Source organism: Drosophila ananassae, chromosome XL, assembly GCF_017639315.1.
Source record: "Drosophila ananassae strain 14024-0371.13 chromosome XL, ASM1763931v2, whole genome shotgun sequence".
Classification (NCBI taxonomy): Eukaryota; Metazoa; Arthropoda; class Insecta; order Diptera; family Drosophilidae; genus Drosophila; species Drosophila ananassae.
Genome location: NC_057931.1, coordinates 10,845,928 through 10,868,817, shown reverse-complemented (window position 1 = coordinate 10,868,817; position 22,890 = coordinate 10,845,928). Strand labels below are relative to the sequence as shown.

General features: G+C 42.9%; 2 protein-coding genes across 33 annotated transcripts in view; both read left to right on the top strand.

Moving 5' to 3' along the window:
* LOC6504618 (basement membrane-specific heparan sulfate proteoglycan core protein) overlaps nucleotides 1-10,495 on the top strand; it is a 79,372-nt gene extending 68,877 nt beyond the window's left edge. For 27 of the 29 annotated variants that reach the window (XM_044716943.1, XM_044716948.1, XM_044716950.1 and 24 more), the window contains 10 exons: nucleotides 175-349; nucleotides 2,441-2,509; nucleotides 3,213-3,572; nucleotides 5,117-5,343; nucleotides 5,410-5,682; nucleotides 5,741-6,666; nucleotides 6,737-7,449; nucleotides 7,515-7,931; nucleotides 7,989-8,136; nucleotides 9,733-10,495. In XM_044716943.1, coding sequence (XP_044572878.1) covers nucleotides 175-349; nucleotides 2,441-2,509; nucleotides 3,213-3,572; nucleotides 5,117-5,343; nucleotides 5,410-5,682; nucleotides 5,741-6,666; nucleotides 6,737-7,449; nucleotides 7,515-7,931; nucleotides 7,989-8,136; nucleotides 9,733-9,775 — 3,351 coding nt within the window. In that variant the 3' untranslated portion in view covers nucleotides 9,776-10,495. The remainder of the gene's footprint in view (nucleotides 1-174; nucleotides 350-2,440; nucleotides 2,510-3,212; nucleotides 3,573-5,116; nucleotides 5,344-5,409; nucleotides 5,683-5,740; nucleotides 6,667-6,736; nucleotides 7,450-7,514; nucleotides 7,932-7,988; nucleotides 8,137-9,732) is intronic. The other 2 variants (XM_044716951.1, XM_044716952.1) reach the window with 2 other exon arrangements.
* Nucleotides 10,496-11,040: 545 nt separating this feature from the next.
* The window catches only part of LOC6504619 (interference hedgehog), a 32,256-nt gene continuing 20,406 nt past the window's right edge, over nucleotides 11,041-22,890 (top strand). Inside the window, exons 1-2 of one of the 4 annotated variants that reach the window (XM_032453353.2) lie at nucleotides 11,041-11,255; nucleotides 11,930-12,051. The gene's annotated coding sequence lies outside the window, so the exon portion shown is untranslated. Of the gene's footprint in view, nucleotides 11,256-11,328; nucleotides 11,348-11,929; nucleotides 12,052-22,890 lie in introns of those variants that run through there. The other 3 variants (XM_014904271.3, XM_044716963.1, XM_032453354.2) reach the window with 3 other exon arrangements.

Genomic DNA, 22,890 nt, shown 5'->3' with positions numbered 1-22,890 from the left:
AGTTCTCAGATCTCTCATTCTTTTATGGGGCAAGTATGTGCTAGAGTTTAAGTTTGAGGACTTGAAGGACATCTTTTGACAGACAGACGGACAGTAAGGACATCCTACAAATAAGTAAACCCCTCTAAGCCTGACTCTGAAACCTGACTCCCTCCATCCTCTGACCAAATGCAGTTCCAATGGTACCGTGAAGATGGAAGCGAACTGCCCCGTGGCGCCCACCCCAACAGCCAGGTGCTGGTACTGACCGCCCTCCGGCCGGAGGACCAGGGCCGGTACATCTGCAACACCTACGACCTGGCCAGCAGGCAGCACCTGCCACCGACCTACGTCGACTTGCAAGTCATAAGTGAGTAATCGCCCCCGGGTTAGCCGAACGAATCGTCCGGTCCGCCGATCAGCTCCAGCTCAGAGGTGGAGCCGGATCCGGATCCGCAGCAGTAATCTATCTATCTCCCAACAAAAAAATTCCAATATATTCCCAAAAAGAAACACTTTCCTTTCCAAAAAATATCCCTCCCCCATTACTTCTTCGACCAATATCCTTGATAGGCCAAACCCTGAGCATAAATTACGAGAAAATTACGAGAAAAATTAATAATTACCAAGAAAAAAAAAATCACAAAAAAAATATAATATTTTTAAGATTAAAGAAGGAAGAATTAAAAGTTTAATGTCAAGAGGAGTAGGCTTTGTGAAGCAGGTTTGATCGTTCGCTGATTTTACTAATTCCCCCCACTTTCAATACATATATATATATATATATCTACACCCTGAATACGTCTCTTTATATATATATAAAAACAAAATATATATAATTACATCAATGTACTCGTATCTGTTAACAAAAAACCGAAAAAAAAAAACAAAAACCGGCCATAAGATATACATTCCACACCCCCAGTGAGGAAAAAAAAAGAAAAAAATCTGTAAATACGCAAACGGAAAAATGTCATATTACTCTACACTCGAAACAAAAAGCGGGCCAACAAGTGTTCGTATATGTATGTTACGCACTGTAGGGTAGAACGGTTGCAGGGTACAACGGTCACACTCACTGTATATAACAAAATGGCAGACAGACAAGCAGGGTCATACTTTTGGTGATGGAGCCATTAACGGGAAAGAGAAGAAACAACAAACAAAAAACAAAATGGCGATCGCTCTCTCTTGTGTAAAGTTGCCGCCAAAAAAATGTGTACAGTCACTGCATGCCGACAAAGTCCGAATCTGTTTTAAAAATTAATTATTATTCCAAATTATTCTTCTTTTCTACTGTTTTTTTTTTTATATGAAATTGAAATTGAAATTGTAGAAACCTAAGCCCACGCACACTCTATATATACATATGTATAGATACGACCATTTTTTAAAACTTGATAAATCTTAAGCTTACCAAAATGGCTGCCAAAAAACATTTCTAATACGATAACTTTAAGTAATATCACTAAAAGTGAGAAATAAAATATAATATTAACATTAAAAACTACTTGCACTACGAAACGTGTAAAGCAAACAATTGTAACATATTCTTTTTATTTCAAAAAATCCACAAGAGTTCTAGAGAGTTATGATTTAATTTTTAAACTTGTCTGCTTAAAGCCCTAATCGATTAATTCGATTATTAATTATCGAAAACCCTACTCTTCAAACTCTTCTAGAACTTTTTAGAAACCCTTGGATCCCCGAGGATGGCTTTCCTTTTTTTATTTTCTTAATTAACACCCTAAACCCTTAATTGGTGATGGCTTTTTAGCTTCCTATTGACATTTTCTCCCGGTGTATGCCTCATAATATATTTTAATTATTCATCATAATGGTTTTGGTTACCAATTGTTTGTGTTTTTGTGTCTCAATGAGTGTTATACCAAGTCATTATTATTTAGAATCTAAGCACTGCACCGTCCCAGTCTCCACTGAGAAAAAAGACTGGTTTCCATTTGGTATTGTGACAGTGGAGACTGTCACAAAGCACCTACACCGACAAAAATCAAGCACAAATTAATTTGTAAATAATTGTTTTTCAGGTTTCCGTTTACATCGAATCAAATCAGTTAGTTAAAATCAGTTAGGGATCGAAAACTAAAGAGTTTAGATTATATATTTTTTTCGAAAAAGAAAGTAATACACATTAATTAATTTCATATTTATTTCTTTCTCTCTCACGCTTTTCTCTCTCTCTCTCTCTCCCCCACTTTTTTACATGTGCGCTTGTGTTGAATTGAAAAAATTGTTTTTTAAAAAACTTTATTTTTGAAATGACTTGAACACTGTTTTTAAATGGTATTATGTGATATGGTGGTGCAATATGTGCGCTTTTATTGAAAACGAAAAACAAAAAAACACGAAACACAAACATATTGTATGGTGCTAAAAAAAAAAAAATATCAAAATACACTGAAAAAAAAACGACGAAACTACGAATACTACTACAATCTAGGAATTAATTTGAATCGGTTGAACGGCTTCAGCCCGAAAGACACGCCCTGCATGGTTTTGTATATCTGTGGTGCGTTTCAGCCCCCAAGGCCACCGAGGCCCCATCCCAATCAGATCTAGTTCTAAGTCTAGTCCTAGGTCTAGTCTAGATCTAGTTCTAGTTCTTGACTTTAAATAACATTTTATTTCATTATTATTATTTTTACATTTTTTTTTTGGTTTATGGGGTTATATTATATGTATGTGACCTGAAAGATATAACCCCTCGTTCTTATTTTTTTTTTTTTAATTTGTTTTTTTTTTAATGTTTTTTAATCTAAAACTAATGATCTTTGAAACTGTATTATTTACTGCCTAACCCTAGAGTCCTAGAACTTTGTTAATTTCAACCAGAAATCCCAAATAAAAGAATACTTTAATGTAAAAAGTCCTCCACCCCCGATTAGTAGAGCACTCCACCCGATATCCTGGTAATAAGCATGCCTGGTTCTCTAATACCCTACCGACTAGTTAACAGCTTCGTAATACCCTTTAGTCTAAGAAGATCCTTAATATAGTATGGTTCTTGGGGCTACTGAGTATTATTAATCCAAAAAGAGGGCTTCAGTGCTGATTAAGGCGTGCCAGATTTTTCTAATCGTTTTTTTTTTACTATACTATATATCGAAAAAAAAAAACAAAAAACAAACATACCGCATATACCAAACCATAATGAAAATAATACAATATAATGTGGACAAAAAAAAACCATCAAAAATACAAAAATAAATCAGACTTCAAGAGCAGCAGTAGTAGCAACAAACTGGCGTCGGGAAAAGGACCTTCCGGAAGCCCGCCACGTCCTTCGATCGTGTCCTACGCCTGCCAGCCCTCGGACTTCAAGTGCGTCTCCCATCCGCACACCTGCGTCAAGGCCAGCATGGTGTGTGACGGGATCTACGACTGTACGGACCACTCGGACGAGTTCAACTGCATCGTTGGCGGGAAGGCCAGCGGATCCCGGACGGAGAAGGGATCGGGAAACTTCAAGCGCTGGAAGAAGAGTCGGAAGACCGGCCAGGAGGTCAGGAGCAGTCTGGATCAGAAGAAGCTGAGGAAGCGCCATCTAGCGTATCTAGCCAGAAGGAGCTTCGGTTGGTCCTTCAACTTTTCTCTAAACAACTCCTCCCCACCCGCTCTGGTTTCTGTTCTATAATTCCCAAGTCCTTCACTTTGTATCCCTCTTATCCTCCTTCGAGTCCTTCCACCACCAACCTCTTTCTATCCTCCTCGCTAATGTAATGCTCGTGGGTGCACCCAGAACGATTGTAATTGGCACTCGAACGCAAACGATTATCGATAACCGACCAGCGATAACCGATAACCGATCAATCAGCACAACAACAACCAGCAACGAACAAAAGCCGATCAAATATATGGATATTCGCACTCCAAGGGGTTTTTTGAGTAGTATTCCAAGTAGCCAATGATATAACCTCCACCAAAGAAACCACAACCACAACAGATATTCTAGATTCTAGAAATATGTATAACCTAAGAAACGGTAAAAATGACATCCGATAACCGATAACAAAAGCTCTAACTAGCTTTAATAGAGCGGGTATTGTGGAAAATAGTTTTAAGGTGCATGTGGTTAGCTTAAAACGAGTCACTAACAAGTTAGTTAATCGAAATTATTGTGAATAACACAACCACACAGCTTCACAGACACTCCAACACACACACACTTCACATAACCATTCGATAAACGATAGTTAAGTAACCGCCATTTTGTATAAAAACGTAGTTATCGATACTCTTTGTATGTATGTATTTTTTGTGATCATATTTGTGCTCAAAACAACCGAAAAACATGCCAAATTTTAGTGGTAACCCAAAAGAAAAACCCCAAAAATAACTAGACTTGTAGAATTCAAACCCCAAAGATGATATGAAAAGAAATATAAACCCCATTCGTAACCTCACATTCTATATATATACGTATTCTGTGTGATTCGATCCGTAGTATTTCAGTATTTGAGTAAAAGTAGCTTCATAAAGTAGAGTTCCACCTCCACCATCCTTAAAAAAGATATAAAAAACAACCAAACACTTAGATCTCCCCTCTGTCTCTATCTGTTTCTCTCTGTGTATATCGTATATCGTATATCTTATATCGTATATGTATTGTCTAACTAGGAACCCGACATTCTAAAACAAAACAAACTAAAACAAGACCAAAGGCAATACGAATCGAATTATGATTGATTTTTGTATTAAAATTAATGTCTCACTTAAAAGTATTTATCGAAATTCGAACGATAATCGATAAGTTCGATAAGTAGTGCCTATCTATCTGTTTGATTCTCCATTTTTGACTGTAATTTTGCTAACTGTTTTTCTCTCTCTGTGTATTTTTTACTATCTTATTTCCATTACCATGCCTCCACACACACACACACCCACACCACACACTCTCACACACAAACACACACACATATATATACACACACATGCACACACTGAAACACTCTCTCACACACACACACACTACGGATTACCATGCACCTTGCACTTGTGATTTGTCGCTCAATTGTGATCGTTACCGCCGACCATCCGATCCTTCGTCCTTGTCGCCTTGTCGCCTTGTCGCCCTGTGTCCTGTCTCTGTCCTGGTGATTCCCGGTGGTGATTGCAGCTGGCGGAAGTCCTGTGGAGCCACCACCATCCCCGTACATCCCCACCTACCTGCCGCCGTCAACGACCCGGACTCCTGTTCGAGAATACCGCCTGAAAGTGGACCAGCAGTCCTCCAACCTTCGGGCCGGCGAGTCCACCGAAGTGGAGTGCTCCTCCACGGAGAACACCTACACGGATGTTGTCTGGGAGAGGGCCGATGGAGCTCCCCTTGGCCCCAACGTGAGGGTAAGTCTTGGCTCTGAATCCCCCCTCTTAAAATCCCTTCTGATCCTTGATCCCTGATCCTTGCAGCAAGCGGGCAACCTCCTGATCCTAACTGACGTCGCCCCCGCCGATGCTGGAAAGTATGTGTGCAAGTGCCGCACGGACGAGGGAGAGCTCTACACCACCAGCTATGAGCTGAACGTGGAGGACCAGCCCCACGAGCTGAAGAGCTCCAAGATCGTCCATGCCCCGGTGGGAGGAGATGCGCACCTCCAGTGCGGAGCGGACGAGAGCCGGCAGCCCACCTACCGCTGGTCCCGCCAGTACGGACAACTTCAGGCCGGACGTAGTCTCGTTGAGGTAGCCATCGGTATTGGATTGGTTTCAGATTCGTTCTAATCCTCCCAATCCTTTCCAGAACAAACTCTCCCTGGATGGTGTTCAGGCCAATGACGCCGGAACCTATATCTGTACGGCTTCCTATCGGGATGGCGAGACCGTGGACTTCCCCAGCATCCTGGTGGTGACCGGCGCCATACCACAGTTCCGCCAGGAGCCGCGCAGCTACATGAGCTTCCCCACGCTGCCCGACTCCTCCTTCAAGTTCAACTTTGAGCTGACCTTCCGGCCGGAGACGGGCGACGGGCTGCTTCTCTTCAACGGCCAGACTCGCGGCAGCGGCGACTACATAGCCCTGTCCCTAAAGGATCGCTACGCGGAGTTCCGGTTTGATTTCGGAGGCAAGCCGCTGCTGGTGCGAGCGGAGGAGCCGCTGGCCCTCAACGAGTGGCACACGGTTCGTGTGCATCGCTCCCGGCGGGATGGTTACATCCAGGTGGACGAACAGCATCCGGTGGCCTTCCCCACACTGTCCCAGACCCCGCAACTGGACCTGATCGAGGACCTGTACCTGGGCGGAGTGCCCAACTGGGAGCTCCTGCCCGCCGATGCTGTCACCCAGCAGACCGGATTCGTCGGCTGCATCAGCCGGCTGACGCTCCAGGGACGCACCGTGGAGCTCATGCGCGAGGCCAAGTTCAAGGAGGGCATCTCCGACTGCCGTCCCTGCGCCCAGAGGCCCTGCTCCAACGGAGGTGTCTGCCTGGAGAGCCAATCGGAGCAGGCCTATACCTGTGTCTGCCAGCCGGGCTGGACGGGCCGAGACTGCTCCGTCGAGGGCACTCAGTGCACGCCGGGAGTCTGTGGAACGGGACGTTGCGAGAACACGGAACTGGACATGGAGTGCCTGTGTCCTTTGAACCGAACGGGCGACCGTTGCCAGTACATTGAGCACCTGAACGAGCAGAGCCTGAACTTCAAGAGGAACAGCTATGCGGCCTACGGGTGAGTGTGGAAACTATAGCATACTTTTATGGGCAAAGTATTAATCCTTCTGATCTCTCCCCCCCCACAGCACTCCTCGTGTCACCCGGGTGAACGTCACCCTCTCCGTGCGCCCCTCTAGCCTCCGCGACTCTGTCATCCTGTACGCCGCAGAGTCGCGCCTGCCCAGCGGCGATTACCTGGCCCTGGTGCTCCGTGGCGGCCATGTGGAGCTTCTCATTAACACGGCTGCCCGTTTGGAACCGGTGGTGGTGCGCTCGTCGGAGCCGCTGCCCCTGCACCGCTGGACCCGCATCGAGGTGCTGCGCCGCCAGGGCGAGAGCATCCTGCGAGTCGGTGATGCTCCAGAACGCAAGGCCAAGGCACCGGCAGCGGCCAGGACTCTGTCGCTGAAGACGCCACTGTTCGTGGGCGGCTACGATCGGGCCACGGTGAAGATCAACCGGGATGTGAACATCACAGACGGCTTCGATGGATGCATTTCGAGGCTGTACGAGTCGACGAGGTCCGTGAAGCTCCTGGCGGACATCACAGATGCGGCCAACATCCAGAACTGTGGCGAGCTGAACGAGATTAGCGAGGATGCGGACGACCTGCCCGTGCCACCGCCACCATCGCCAGCCGAGACTCCATCCGGAGGCGGAAGCGGCGGAGAACTGGAGCCCTATGCCATGGCGCCCTGTGCCAGTGATCCTTGCGAGAATGGCGGCACCTGCAGCGAACAGGACGAGGAGGCTGTGTGCTCCTGCCTGGTGGGCTTCAGTGGCAAGCACTGCCAAGAACGTAGGTTTACTTTAGAGTTCCTGATGAGCTATAGAATCTAATCCATCCACTTGTGTCCTTGACAGACATCCAAATTGGCTTCAATGCCTCGTTCCGTGGGAATGGCTACCTGGAAATCAATCGCAACCAGTTCAGTGCCGAGGTGGAGCAGCAGTTCACCTCCGCCGTTGTCCTCTTCTCCACCACTCAGCCGAACGGCTTGCTCCTATGGTGGGGCCAGAAGGCCGGCGAGGACTTTGTCGGCCAGGACTTCATAGCCCTGGCGGTGGTCGATGGCTACGTGGAGTACTCCCTCCGGCTCGATGGCGAGGAGGCGGTGATCCGCAACAGTGACACCCGGGTGGATGACGGAAATCGGCATATTGTGATTGTGAAGCGAAATGACAACACGGCCATCCTGGAGGTGGATCGCATCCTGCATTCGGGAGAAACGCGACCGACTTCCAAGAAGGAGATGAAACTGCCGGGTCATGTGTTCATCGGTGAGTCCTTAGCCTCTCTTTTTAGAGTTACTGATCTAATCTCTGTGGGATTCCTAGGTGGCATTCCGGATATTGCACAGTTTACGGGCAACCGGTACACGCACAACTTCAACGGTTGCATTGTGGTCGTCGAGGGCGATGCCGCCGGACAAATAAACCTGGGTCCTGCGGCCATCAATGGGGTGAATGTCAACACCTGTCCCATGTAAGTAGTCTCCGATGATCTATAATCTACCTCTCTATAACTATTTCCTATCCAATGCCGCCCATCTGGAATGAATAGTATGTGGGACGCCTCTAGTCTGGTGTACCAGGAGTTTGGAGAAGCATCTGATCTCAGTTTTTTTGACGAACTGGATCAACCGCCCCCCGTGCATATCCTTTATCCGCGTCCCAAACTCTCAGAGTTCTCCACCAGTCCCGCCTATCGATCTGTTGTATCCTTGTCCCTAGGGTTATCGATTTCTTTGTGTTTGCTCCCAGCTCCCAGCTAAGCTGTTTGTTTTTTTTATCGATAGGCTTTGTTAAACGGAAGCAACTGTACCAGTTATCCTATTCGATAAACATAGCTGCTATTTAGCTGTTATCGAAACCCTTTTTAGAGCTCTCAGATATCGGTTGTCGGTGATCAGTTATCGATTGTCGATTGTCGGTTATCGGTTGAAAGCTATAAGCTTCTCCTATATCTCCCATATCTGCAGAAATCAAAGAGAATACCTAGTCATATGCCATTGGGAGTGTTACAATTGGAATAATCGTGCCATATCATTGCAGAATATAGTGTTATATAATATACAAAGTATAGTTAGAGTCGCAGGACATAGATAATCGGATTAATCATTAAGCCTGATCCTAAAGGATCCTAACGATAGGATAGTAAGAGCGCGCGTTTTTTTTTCCATCGTCATAGTCAAGTAGATAGCACCGAATCGAACATACTGTTACAGATCTAACTATATATCTATATATATATCTAGTCTTAGCCACTTCTAGTTGGATTGTTCTCGTTTCGAAGTCAAGCTCAGGGCACACAACTCTCTACAGCTAACCGATGACATTCGTCTGATGACAGCCACAATAACTATCGATATATGTACATATATATCGGTTAGATATCTCGTGCATAGATAGGCATATCCTTTGGGACATATCCTTATACCCACACTCACTAATACTGGTGCAACCTATATCCTGCGATACTGAAGCCCTAGCTCATTGTAGTCGAATCTCAAACTGCTTTATCGAAAAAAAAAAGTATATAGTATATGAATATTACAAAAAATATATGATAATTATATCAACGGAAAGTGCAGTGCGTTTCAGGACTGTATGGTAATTGATTTGTGGACCGATCTCACCTAAATCGAATATTATTTTAGCTATATAATCCGTATCGTGTAAATCTTTAAAGAGAAGTCCTTTAACGTACAGTACTCGAAGATATCCCTAAACAAACAATTATATAAGAGTTTATACGAAATCCCTATATATTACATAAGTGTATACAAAAAAAACATAAATACATGTATTTAAAATCCTTTTTTTTTACACAAAAACTACGTAAAACCGATCAGTGGGAGAATCAAAGCTCTTCGAGTTGAGACAAAGTCTGAAATAGCAAGTTAGCAGGGCTTTTAACCAACACTAGCAGATCCTTGTTTTAGCCAACACTGGCAGCTCCTTGTTTTAGCCAACACTGGCAAGCAGAATTTCCCCTTTCTGACAGTTGGAAAGTTTCTTTTTATTTTTTATGTTTTATGATTTTAATTTTATGTTTTTTTTTATAAATACTTTTATTTAGTGACGATGGACCCCTGGAAGGAACCGAACCGCCAGTCGTCTAAGGACACACCAGCAATCGAAATTAGCTTTTTAATTAATTAACAATAACACTAAAAAAAAAAACACAAGAAAACCCAAAAAAATGAAAGAATTTTTATATATACAATATACGGATAAGCCCACTACAAAAAATCGAATATTATATGGCAATTGCTTCTTCGATCCTTAAGGCCAAGTTAAAGATTGTAGCAAGAAATATCCCAAAACATTTATTTTTAATTTTTAAAAACAAAAAAGCCATGCAGAAGTGAAATGAAACAGTAACAATAATGCAATATCTAGAACCTTAAGAACTAACTAAACTAACTCGAAACAAACAACAAAAAAACAACAACAACAACAACAACGCATACTAGCCAACAACTGCAACCACACAACAACAACAACAGAAACAGGAACAACAAACAAAAAACAACAACAAAAGAAATCAATGCTCAATAGTAAAGGCATTTTAATTATAATTTTAGTTTCTAGCTTTTAACTATTACTACGACTATTATTATTTTTTTTTCGTGAAAACCCAGTGTAAAATAATTGAAAAATTGGTTCACACACACACAACACACACACACATACATATGTTATGGATTAAATATTAAATTGATATTGATATAAAAAAATAATAATAAAATGCAACTATTGTGAACGAACGAAAACTGTTGAGTGGATAAAACGCAAAAAAAACAAAAAGCAAGCAGAAAATATATGGAAATCAACAATAATTTTTCGGCACGTGTTTCATTTCGGATGTAATACTGTAATAATGGGGAGCTCTCATATTGGAGAGTTGGGGGGTGGGCGAGAGCTGAGAGCGTGGGAATTATTTATCAAATTATCAAAGAACTATTGTAGAAACAGGGTAACTGTTAAGGAAGCCCTTGGCACGGGGCAGAGAGTGCCTGCTGCCGGGTGGAGAGAGAGACCAAGGAAATGGGGAGCACTATGCGCGCTCAGCTTCCGAAGCTCTCTCCTGGTCTCTCTGGCAATGCACTTTAGCCGAGATGGATCCCATATACAGTGGGTGTGGGGGAAATGGGGAGCTTAAAATTGAGAGAATATATATAAAAATTAAAAAAACTAAAAAATAGTATTTAAAATTAGAATTTAAATAATATTTAATAAATGCCCCATCAGAGTAAGTACCCTTATTATGTCACAGCCTCTCCCCCTTGACACTATTTGGCCCAGGTGTGTCGGTACTTGGCCCATCGTGTACTTCGGCTGGGGCTCGGCCCTCTTCGGCCGGCTGGACTGCAACAGCAGCAGCAGCAGCGGTGGCAGCCCGGTGGTCTGGCGCTCATTTCAGTTCATTGCGAACCGTCGAGCGATTCGGACGTGCGAGCGGAAGTCGTGTGCTCTCTCTCACCTGCCAGTTGAAATTGAATGAGTGTTTGGCGCCCTCGTCGTGTTAATTGCTACCTTTATTTATTTTTTTTCTTGTGTTGTTTGACTGAAAAAAGTATTTATTTTCAAAACCAGTGAGTGAGTTTCAAATATCTTTTTTGTTTTCTGTTTGATTTAAAGAGAAAAGATTCTCGAAATTCCCCCCAGTTCGGCGGGTCGCGTCGAGAAAAGTGCGTGTGCCAAGTTTGTTTTTATTTTTAAAACGGCAACCGGCGAAACTGAGACAAGCGGCGTTTCCCAAAAATACAAAAAAAAATACACATTGTACATAAATAAAAATAAAATAAATACAAACACCTAATAACAATAAATTATGGCCGGCGGCACATCAATAATCTTCGAGTTGACCCAAAATCGAGGAAATGGGAATATTTAGTTGCTCCCCCAAGAAAAAGAGCCCCAAAAATCAAAGATCGGATATCGAATATCGCAAAAGGCGGCCAGCCAATGAGGCGGATGTGACTAAGAGCCAGAAATTCAATTTAAAACTAAAGCTATCCCCCCTCCTCCCCCCCCTGTGTATTAGTGTTAGTGTTAGTGTGTGTTTGAAAGGCTTTGAAAATGCTATAAAAATTTTAATAGGTTTATTTTATTTGGTTTTTGGCTTTCCTGCAGTGACTATTTGGACTCAATTTGTTTTGTTTCGGATTTGTCGGATATTCGTTGGATATTCGTCGGATGGGAAAAAAATCGCAAGAATGCCGCGTTTGGAGATTAAAATCTAATCAAAATACCGTTTACCGTTCGTTTAGCCGTTCGAGCCAACACAAGAGAGAGGATTGGAGATTAGAAGAGAGAGCTCTAACAAGAAGGAGACGAGAGAGAGGAGATCCTGAGCCCTTTTTGTTAAATCGCATCAGCATCTGTTGCACAGGTGAGTCTAGTTAACGGTAAACGGTGGCGGCTCGAAAGTAGTTCATCTGGTCAGTGCTGGCCATAAATGTCCAGCACTCCGTCCATCCGACTGCCATATCGATCGATTCCAGTTGACAAGTTTTGCCCGATGGCCGATGTGGTTATGTCCTTTTTTGGCCACCACTGGCTACTGGCTAGTGGATAGTGGCTACTGGCCGCTGGCCAATTGCCAATTGCCAATTGCCGTTACTTTATGTGTCAGCAGCAGCAACAGCGACAGTGCAACAAACAACAAGTGTTGCACATCTAGCACAGACACAAACCCGTCGATCAAGGCTTTGGGGGAAAGGGGAGCACAAAAACCAACCAAGAGGTGGATAGAGAGAGAGTGGAGACTGTGGAGGCTATCCTGGATTCCACTTTAATGGGAGGGAGAGAGGGAGAGCCATGGAGGTGCTCTCTTGTCACTCCCAGCGAGGCTCACCTGTACGCACATTCTTGTAGACTTTTGGCGAAAAGGTGAAAGAGAGAGAGAACTGCAGCAGCTGCAGCAGAACAAGATTACCTGAGAGGATATCCCAGAGAGAGGACCATTTTCCCGCTAACAATAAATCAGAGCCCGAAGGGGAAAAGCCAGAGAGAGCCCAACAATAAAAATAAAGGCAAGTGTCTGGCAGGCCCAGAAGGGCCCAGAGAGTGGGAGAATGGGAATAAGATTCAGAATGAGAATCAGAATGGAAGAGGCAGAGCCTTTGAGCCGTAGCCTTTGTCTCCGCTGTTGATGGGATTTCATTATTACTTTCGATTGTGGCCCATTGAGACCCGACCCGGTTCCTTCGCCTCTCATCCACTCTGGCAGATGAACAAAAGGGTCTCTGGGTCCAAACAAAAATAAACACACCGAAGAGGCATCATCATCATCATCATCATCATCATCATCATCGTTCCAATCCCAATCCCCATCCCAATGGCCATTCTTGCCAGCGTCATCTCGCCCGAGAGCTCCTTTCCTGCACTCTAATCGCATAAGCAGATAGACCTGACCGGACCGGACCGGACCGAGTCTACCTAGGTGGTTCCGTAGGTCCAGAATAAATAAAGCGATAAATGGAAAATAAATTTCAAAAAATTGCCCTTCAAGTGGTCCATCTCTCTACCTCTCTCTGTCTGTCTCTCTTGCTGTCTCTTTTGTCAGGACCCCACCTATGATGGGCTATATCTCCCCACCTCCTGGGCCTATTGTGGGACTATTTCCGAGATGATCTGATCTGTTTGGGCTACCGATCTGAAACAGGTTCTTCGGCTCCTTTTCATTTTCCTTTATTTGTTTTGGAAGTTTTGGTAATAAGTCTCCAAACTACTACAGTTAGATCTCTACTACATCTACTATATAGTAATCTCTACAAAGATCTATCTCTACAAATATATACAGATATATAAACTCTACAAAGACCTATAGATCTAATATCTCTACAAACATCTATAGTTCTATAAACTCAACAAAGATTTGTAGTACTATCTACTATATAGTAATCTCTACAAAGATCTACAGATATAAAATCTCTACAAAAATCTCTAATCTATAAACTCTACTAAATCTTTGTATCTCTAGAATCTCTACAAAGATCTATGGATCTATTTTCTTTACAAATATCTATAGATATATAATGTCTACAAAGATTGTTAGTTCTATAATCTCTACAAAAATCTCTAATCTATGAACTCTACAAAGATCTATCATCTCTAATCTCTCTCCATAATTCCCTCCAATAATTTCATGGCCAAAAATCGTTCCAAATCGATTCTCGCACTCCATTAAACCCGATCTACTGATCTAGTTCTTCCAATCTCCAGACCCCCCTCATCTCATCTCCCATGCCCCCTTCCAGTCTCCACGATCCAATAATGAGAGAAACAGAAATACCGCCAGTGCATTTTCCATCAAAAATTAGACATTGACACCGACACCCCTCTTGTTTTTTTCTCTCTTAATTTTTTTTTTTCTCTATATTTTTTTGAATTCCGATTTTAGTTCCGTAAAAACGGCGCATAAAAATTATTTCACGCCAGGCCCGGCCCGGACTGCTCTCCAAAAATTATGATTAATGTTGAAAACATAAATTGGATTTGATTTCTGTTTGTTTGCCGCTTTCGTGCCAGCTTTGTTTCGCTTTTTATTTTTTTTTCTGCCTTTTTTTTTAGGGTTTCTTCAGATTTTTTTGCTTTTTTTGCTTGGTAGCTGCCGCCGCCTGTTCATTAGCGGAGACTAATCATTGGAGCACCGGAGGCTGCCACCAGAGGAAGGGGGGGGCGACTGGGGGACAGGAGGATGGGAAGCCCCAAAGGTGGCAATCAGCGTGAATGAATGAAACTCGTCTTGTGAATGGCCCAGAGACGGCCCAGAGACTGTCATGAATGGGAGAAGATCTCTCCGACTCTCCACAACAGATACAATATCTATAAGATACAAGATACAAGACATATCTATAAGATATATATTTTTTAACCCTTTTTTTTTTTGTGGCATCTTGCCCCTTTCCCGCGGCGGAAGTCTAATTGCTGACTGAATTGGCCCGAATTCCGATTCGGATTGGGACTCTTTTTCAAGCGGCGCCTTTTCCAAGGCCTAGGCATATTAGCCCCCCCCCTTTACTGCCTTTACTGAAGAGAATCCCCCTCTGAAGAGGAGCCGACGATGAAAACGGAAGCGCATTACCAGAAGTACCCGCGTAATGTGATCACATATGTATGTTCTTCGGTTCTCAGCCTTTTGAGAACAGCCACGCCCACATCTTTTCGGAACATTCCAGTCGGAGAGTTGGGTCTAATGGCTAAGAAGGGGAAGGGGGCAAGGGAGGGTCTATAAAGAAAGGTCTCTTCCGAAAACCTTCTGTGATTTATTGAGATTCTAACTTGGATTAAATTGTGCCAGGGAAGGCGGGGTATTCCTCTTCAGGATCTCTCTCTCCACTTCTTTTTTTCACAAAAATTGGAAAAAATGGGATGGAAAATTAGAATTCTAGATTTTGATGTAGAATTGCGGAGAATTCTTCTATCGTTTGAGATATTCCGCTTAAAAATCGGATCAGAATTGGGGAAGATATCGCATTCAGCATTTTTGAAGGGGGTCCCCTGGAAAAATTTGAAAAAATGGGATCCAAAAAAATATTTTCAGGTTAGGATGCAGAATTGAAGAGAATCGATCCACAAATCCTTAGAGGTATTCCTTTTAAGGATCGGAAGGGTTTTGACCGAGATTAGAGCCTTCGGAAGGCGTCAGAAGTGCTTTTTTGGGAGAACTCCATTTTTTTTAAGGGGGTCCATCAGAAAAATTTAGAAAAATGGGATCAAAAATTGTATTTCCAGATTTTGATGCAGAATAGCGGAGAATTGATCCAGAAATCGTTTAAGGTATTCCTGTTGGAAATCGGATCAAAATCGGGGAAGTTATGGCCATCGCAGTGGGCCCTATGGGGAAAAATCGCACTTCCAAGGGGTCCCATGGGAAAAAATGAGAAAAAATTTAAAAAATATTTCGTGTCAGGATTTTAATGTAGAATAATGGGGAATCAGCGTAGAAATCGTTTAAGGTATTCCTCTTAAGGATCGGATCAGAATTGGAGGAGATATGGCTTTCCCAAGGGGTGAAAAGTCACTCCCCATGGGATTCCCATTTTTTCAAGGGGGTCCATCAGAAAAATTTGAAAAAATCGGACCAAAAAAAATACTTTCAAGTTTTGATGCAGAATTGAAGAGAATTGATCTACAATTCGTTTAAGATATTCCTCGGAAGAATCGGTTAGATAATGACCGAGATATAGCCTCCTTGAAGTTCTTGAAGTGGGTCCACCATAAATTTTTTGAAATTTTTGAAAAAATGTTAAAAAAAATATGTAATCCTAGGTTTTGATGCACAATAATGGAGAATTCATCCACAATTCTTTTAAGGTATTCCTTTCCAGGATCAGATCAAAAAAATCGGATCAAAAATTGTATTTCTAGATTTTGATGCAGAATTGCGGAGAATTCTTCCAGAAGGAAAGAATTTCTTAAAGGTAGGATTTCTTAAAGGTACTCCGCTGGAAGATCGGATGGGTTTTTGGAGAGATATGGAGATCCCGGGGAGATAGAAACTCTCCAATCTTTATTCTCCACTCTCCAGTCTCCACTATCCTAATTAATATTTTTGGGGCATCGCCGCTGCCGAGGCAGAACTGTAGCTCTTCGGATCTCCAAGATTCTTCGGAGAATCAGATGCAGACTGCGGAGGAAACAGAAGCCGCCGAGTGGGCGTGTGAGTGGGATGGGGACTAGTGGGCGGGGGAGTGACAGAAGGGGGAGGGGGTGGGGGGGAGACAGTAGTGCATAAATAAATGTTCCCCGCTGGGACCCGCTCTGTTCTTCTCTTATCAGGCGGGGACATCGGCGGGCCGTGACGATGACGACAGCAACGGGAGCAGCAGCGGACAAGAGTGACAACAACAGCAGCGACGCCGACGGCGACGGCGACGGCGACGGCGACAGCAATCAGAGTGCTCTGCGTCTGCGCGACAGTGCCACAAAGAGATAGAGAGAGACAGGGCTATCGAAGGGGAAAAGAGATAGCAAGCAAAGGCAGACAGGAAGTGGGCTATTTGCTCTCGAATCCCAAAACAAGTCATAATTTTCGACAACAGACGGACACGGTTGGTTACGTGGAATTCCTTAACTTCTCCTCCTCCCCCTCCTCCTTCGTCTGGCTGTCTCTTCTACGGCTTTATCGCCTCATCTCCGCCCGCTGTCCGTCCCTCTGTCCGCTCTGGTCTTTTGATAAAGTGGCTCGTCGCCCGGCTGAGGGACATTTAATAAGCGACAATTTAGCGCTCGAGTCTGACACTGACACGGAGACTGAGACTGACACAGGTAGAGGAGCGACAGAGACAATAATGGGCCAGGTAGGTAGGCCAAGTCATCCAGTCATCCTCCTGCGGATGTCAGAGATCTCTCCCCTTAAAAACTCTAAAAATCTGAATGAAAACCAAGTCGTTCTCCGATCCTCCATTGATAAGCTCTTCAAGAAAGTAAAACTTGATGGATTAAAATGTATCTTTTTTTCCCACACAGACACCTGTTTTTTTTTTTAATTAGAGGCACTCTCTTTTTTGGAGTGCCCTGGCCTGGCCTGGCCTGGGGCGCCGATGATGTATTCATTTCCCACACAAGCTCCACTCAAAATTATTGAATAATCGAAGTAACTAAGCTCAGCACGTAGCTGTCAGCGAATGGGAAGAGGTCTATAGATCGCCCGCTGGGAGTCAGGGGTTCAGTTCGAAGAACATTTGTGAACTCAATTAAAATAGTCGAGTGTTAGATTATGTTTTCTAGGATAGCTGATGCAAAAATACTGAAGTGAGAGCTGAGATTCCAATCGTCGTCTGGTAATTAAACCTGCGTGGAAACAGGAGAAAAAAAAATAAAAAAAATATATAGAGAAACAGAAAACCATAGCAGACTATGGCAGAGTTATGGCGGGGAAGGTGGTGGTGGTGGTGGTGGTGGTGGCACAGACCGCCAATGAATAGACAGACATTCCTCGGCCACCGTGGGGCAATTAGAAAATGAGTTCGAAGCCGAGGCGAGTCGAGTCGAGGCGAGGCGAGGCGAGGTGGCGAGGTGAACGCAAAACTGAAACGCTAACTGAGACGCGAATGCGAACGTTCCATTCCGAGATCCAAAGCTTCATTTGCGGGCCAGCTCCGAGTCATAGATCAGCGTTCATGATAAGCCACATCTCGAAAAAAAAGAGTTGAAACTGTAATGGGGAAGGGGACTAGAGACTAGGGGATACCTCGGGGAGCCAAGTTGTAAATAGGGACAGTAGGATTTGGAGAGCAAAGTCACTTTTTTATCTAATTTTGATTGAAAATTTAATTTTTTTAAATTAATTACTGAGTCATAACTTCTATGAGATATTACAGGGTATCAAGATGAAAGACTAAAGGACAATTAGGAGCTAAGAGAGTAGAATTGTAGTTAGGGACAGTAGGATTTGAAGCTTCTAAGTCACTTTTTTAGCTAATTTTCATAGAAAATGTTAGTTTTTGTAGAAAATATGGATGATACTGAGTCATACTTTCTAAAAAACATTCCAGGGTATCAAGACTAGGGACTAAAGAAGAGTAGAGAGTAGTTTTATGGATAGGGACAGTAGGATTTGAAACTTCTAAGTCACTTTTTTGACTATTTTTGATTGAAATCTTTATTTTTTTTTATAAAATATTGATTGCAATAGACATTCCAGGGTATCAAGACATTATACTATGCTGTAGAGCGGGCTAGAGACTGTAGGATACCTAAGGAAACAAATTTGTAGATAGGGACAGTAGGATGCCAAGCTACTTAGTCCAAAAAGTGATTGATTTTTGATTGAAACCCCTATTTTTTGTCTAAAATCTATATAATACCTAGTAATACCTATTCCAGGGTATCAAAAAAAGTGTAGAAATGTAGAAGCTGGAAGGTATTTTCTTGTCTTTCTCTCGCTTTTCTTTTCTTTTCTTTCCTTTTCTTTCGTTTGGATTTTTGAAAGTCTTGCACCGGTTTAGAGAAGTGATTAGCAAAAGAGCAATCTCCAAAGGGGGAGGAGAGTTAAGGGGAGAGTCTATGTTGGCAAAAATCTGTAACTGTAACTGTAACTGGTAACGGTATCGGCACACACTCCAGTCGGGGCCTAACCTTTTGCACCCGATTTGAAAGCAGAAGTCTGAGACATCGATCAACGTCTTAATGGTATTTCCCCCCCTTTCCAGTACACTCTACAAAAAAGGGGGGTAAGCTAGTTACAAAAAAGTGCATAAAAGTCTCAAAGAGTAATTGTGGAGAAAAAAAACACTTTCGGTTAAGAGGCTCAATGATCTAATTTTTTGTGTGGAGACTTTCCTTAATTGGTGGATCGATTTGCTCACTCGATTGGAACACAAGAGAGAGTGGGGTGAGAGAGAGAGAGAGAGAGAGAGTGGGTGGCATAGGAGAGGAGGTGGCCTGTGATCAATGAACCGCAAAGCCAGTCTGCCAGCCAGCTGCCTCACCGCAAGAATGCTTCGTTTCTCAACGTGCTCGTGCACGTTCATTCATGGAAATCGGAAAATCGGGAAATTGGTTAGCCAAGATAGCTAGGGGGGAGGGGGTTAGGTAGAGGTTAGGTTTCGGGGTAAGCCGCTATAGCGGTTGGGGCTTAAACGGATTTCATTCATAAGCCAACTGCTACAAAAGAGAGGCGGGGGGGGACGCCTACACAGAGACCCAAGGCGGCTGCCAGTGGAGGGGGGAGAGGTGGGGTCATAGCTACCTGGTAACGTGAAAATGAGACGAAAGTTACATTTTTAACTGCTTACTTAGAGAGAGCGAGTGGAGACTGTCCGAGAGGAAGAGAAGGAGAGCTCGAACTAAGAAGAGCAAGGTCACTTTGGGAAGAGAGGACTGTGGTGGGGGGGAGGTGGGGAGCAGGCCAAACAGTGGCATCCGCATTTGCATAAGGGACGGAGGATGGAGGATGGAGAACGGTGGACAGGGGGGCAGGGCGAGAGAGATGGAGTCACGTTTGTCATTTCTCGGTTTTCTTTATCCCTTGTCTCCAGTAGACCTTGAAGCGCATACCAAAGGTCCCAGACCCAGACCCAGAGACAGAGACAGAGGCACAGATAGAAGAAGAGGAATAAAAAAAGATGCTGGCCGAGAGACCTTTTGTGGCTCTCTCTTTGTTCCTCCACCTTCGGTCTCCAAAGGTAGTCTCTCTCTCTTCCCTGGAAATGGTAACTGCATTCCAAGGCATCCTGAGATTCCTGCTCTCTCTCTCTCCCAGGGAGCTAGGCCTGGGGGGACATTTCCGGACCAGCGATCCCCCCCTCTGCCCTCTGGGGAACTCTGCCAATTAAAAATGGAATATTTTCTGGAAATATTTGATATCTGGAAGGAAAAGGCTTTAAATATTTGTTGTAGAGTTTCTGCAAACAAGAGATAAGACTTATAATGATATTCTACAGATATTTAAATTAGAAAAGCACTTATTTCCCCCCAAATATTAGCTACCAGCCGTGTTTGATGAACAAATATTCGATTTTGGCAAAAGGATTTCTTTGTGGTGGAAGTCTACAAGTCCAGTCTACAAGTTTCCTGTCTCCACACCATGATTACGATCTTAAGCCTCTCCAGAAATGAATGAACCCCAATGAACCCCGAAAAATAGGAATTTCTATATCTTGTTGTTCTGTTTGCTTGGAACGTGAGGCAAGGTCTGTTGTGCGTTGATTCGGGGGGTCTGATAACAGATCCCTTAAAGTCGGGGAGTACTACTCTCCACTCTCCACTGTGTACAAACAAGCGAAACAAATAAAAACAGAAATTAAATTGGGGTTTATGGCATTTCATGTGAAAAGCAAACGATTCCAACTCACAATCATTCATCAAATCAAGCAAATAGTTTCAATCAGACAGAGTCTAGGGTCTGGAGAGTGTAGACTATGGAGTCTAGAGTGTAGAGTCTTGGGGGATAGAGAGTGTGGAGTGTGGGGAGTAGACTGTACAGTACAGTTACTGATACGCTCCACTAAACCGATCTATTGCCTCTCTGTTTCTCTTTCTCTTTCTCTTTCAATTAATCGCCAAAATCGCCCATCGCCAATTAATTAAAAGCCCATAACGGTAGTCAGCCCCCCTTCCACCGACTCAGCTGCCACTGCCCCTCCCCGATCTCAAAAACAGACCCAAATAGACCGAAATAGATAATATGATCCAATAAACCCGAAAGAGCAGTCGCACGACAATAAAAAAATAAAAGGCGGGCCGCTACAGGTGAGGAGGGAGGGAGGGGGAGCGACAAGATAACCCCTCCCCCCCAAGAAAAGGGGGCAGACTGGGAGGGAGATTGTTTTTCTCTGTGTGTATGATTTTTATTTCTGGCTGCCACGCCCCATTGCGCCTACGTGTCTGAATCTCTGCATCAATTGCAGTTTTCATGGGAAACCCAACTCGAGACGAGGAGGAAGCCACTAGTGGTGGCACTGCCATTCCGCCATCCATCCATCCCCCACCCCCTTCTTTGGGGCAGAGGCAGGAGTATGCTAATAGAGCTCTCTTGGCCATCTAGTGCTTTTGACAGTAGAGACTGCTTAAGAGAAACTGTTTAAAGAAAAAGAAAGGGAAATTTATTAAAATTATTGTGGATTTTTGTAGATTTCGGGTTTAAACGCCTTTTGAAATACATATTTTTTAATAAAATACTATGTTTTTGGTTTGAAACAGTAGAGATTAGATAACTAGAACTGTTATAATATTTATTAATAATAATAATAATAATTTTTATAATATTTATTAATATTTTTCATAGGTTTCGAGTTATTCCCTTCTGGAATAAGTATTTTTTGAATAGTATTTTTTTAAGATTATAACAGGAACTGTTTACAAGCTTGTTTTATTTAAATTATTATTATTTTTCATAACTTTCGGGTTAAAACCCCTTTTGAACTCATATTTATTATTAAAATATTATTAATTTTTGGTTGAACAGTGAAGATTCGTAAAATTTTTGTTCTCTTTTAAGAGTCTCGGGTTCAACCCCCGATTTCATCACTTAACTCTTCCATATCGGAAGAACTTAAACTTAGAATCTACACAAACAAACACAACACCCTCGCCAAATCCTTAAAATCTAAAGAGAAAAATGAACAAAAACAAAAAAAAAACAATAAAAACAAGAACCAACTTAATAGCGACAGCGACGGTTTCTAAAAAAAAAAAAAAACAGCAAATTAGTTCTATCAATCAGTCAAATCCAAAAAAAAAAAACTCTTAAACAATGCTCAAAATAATTCAGTGGAACATGAACGGATACATTAACAACTACAACCAATTACAAATTATTATAAAAAACCATAGCCCTAAGATAATCTCCATACAAGAAACACACCTACATGGTAATCAAAATATACCTATCCCAATTAATTATACACTTTATCAAGTAAACTCTGCCACAAACAGATTTGGGGGAGTTGCACTCCTCATCCACAACTCATTGCAACATCATAATGAACCAATCAACGCCTTTGACTTTGACACAATAGCAGTAACAATATATTCAAAAATTAAATTCACCATAACATCTTCGTACATACCACCCAACAAGAACTTCACAATCCAAAACCTAAGAAACATATACGACAATTTACAACCTCCCCTACTAATAACTGGAGACTTCAATAGCTGGCACAGAAGCTGGGGCTCAATAAACAACAACAAAAGAGGTAACACACTATTTAAATTTATAAATCAATCTTCCCTCATAACAATGAACAACGGCTCAGCAACCCACTTTACCACACATCACACTTTCACACACATAGATCTCGCATTTGCTTCTCCCCCTCTGAATCTGAACTCCAAATGGCATACAGATAGCTCCCTGGCCTGTAGCGACCACTACCCAATACACATCGACCTATTCGAAGAACACAACATGAACAATCCCACTGAAAGACCAAGATTTAACCTTAACAAAGCAAACTGGCCCCTATTCAAGGATATCGCAGACAAGCTGTCAACTGACAAACCCCCTAGCTCAAATATTAATAAAGAAGCCGCCAATATAACCAGAATAATAATTCTGGCCGCCAATGAAGCCATTCCCCAATCACGCCACTCTAAGAGAAAGAGGAACGTCCCATGGTGGGATAAAACACTTCAACAATTAAAAAACGAAAAACGAATTGCCTGGAATATACTTAAGAGAAACATCAACACTACAAACATACTAACATACAAAAAAGCCAACGCTAAACTTAAGCGGGAAATAAAAATTAGAAAAAAAATGTCAATGGAAAACTTC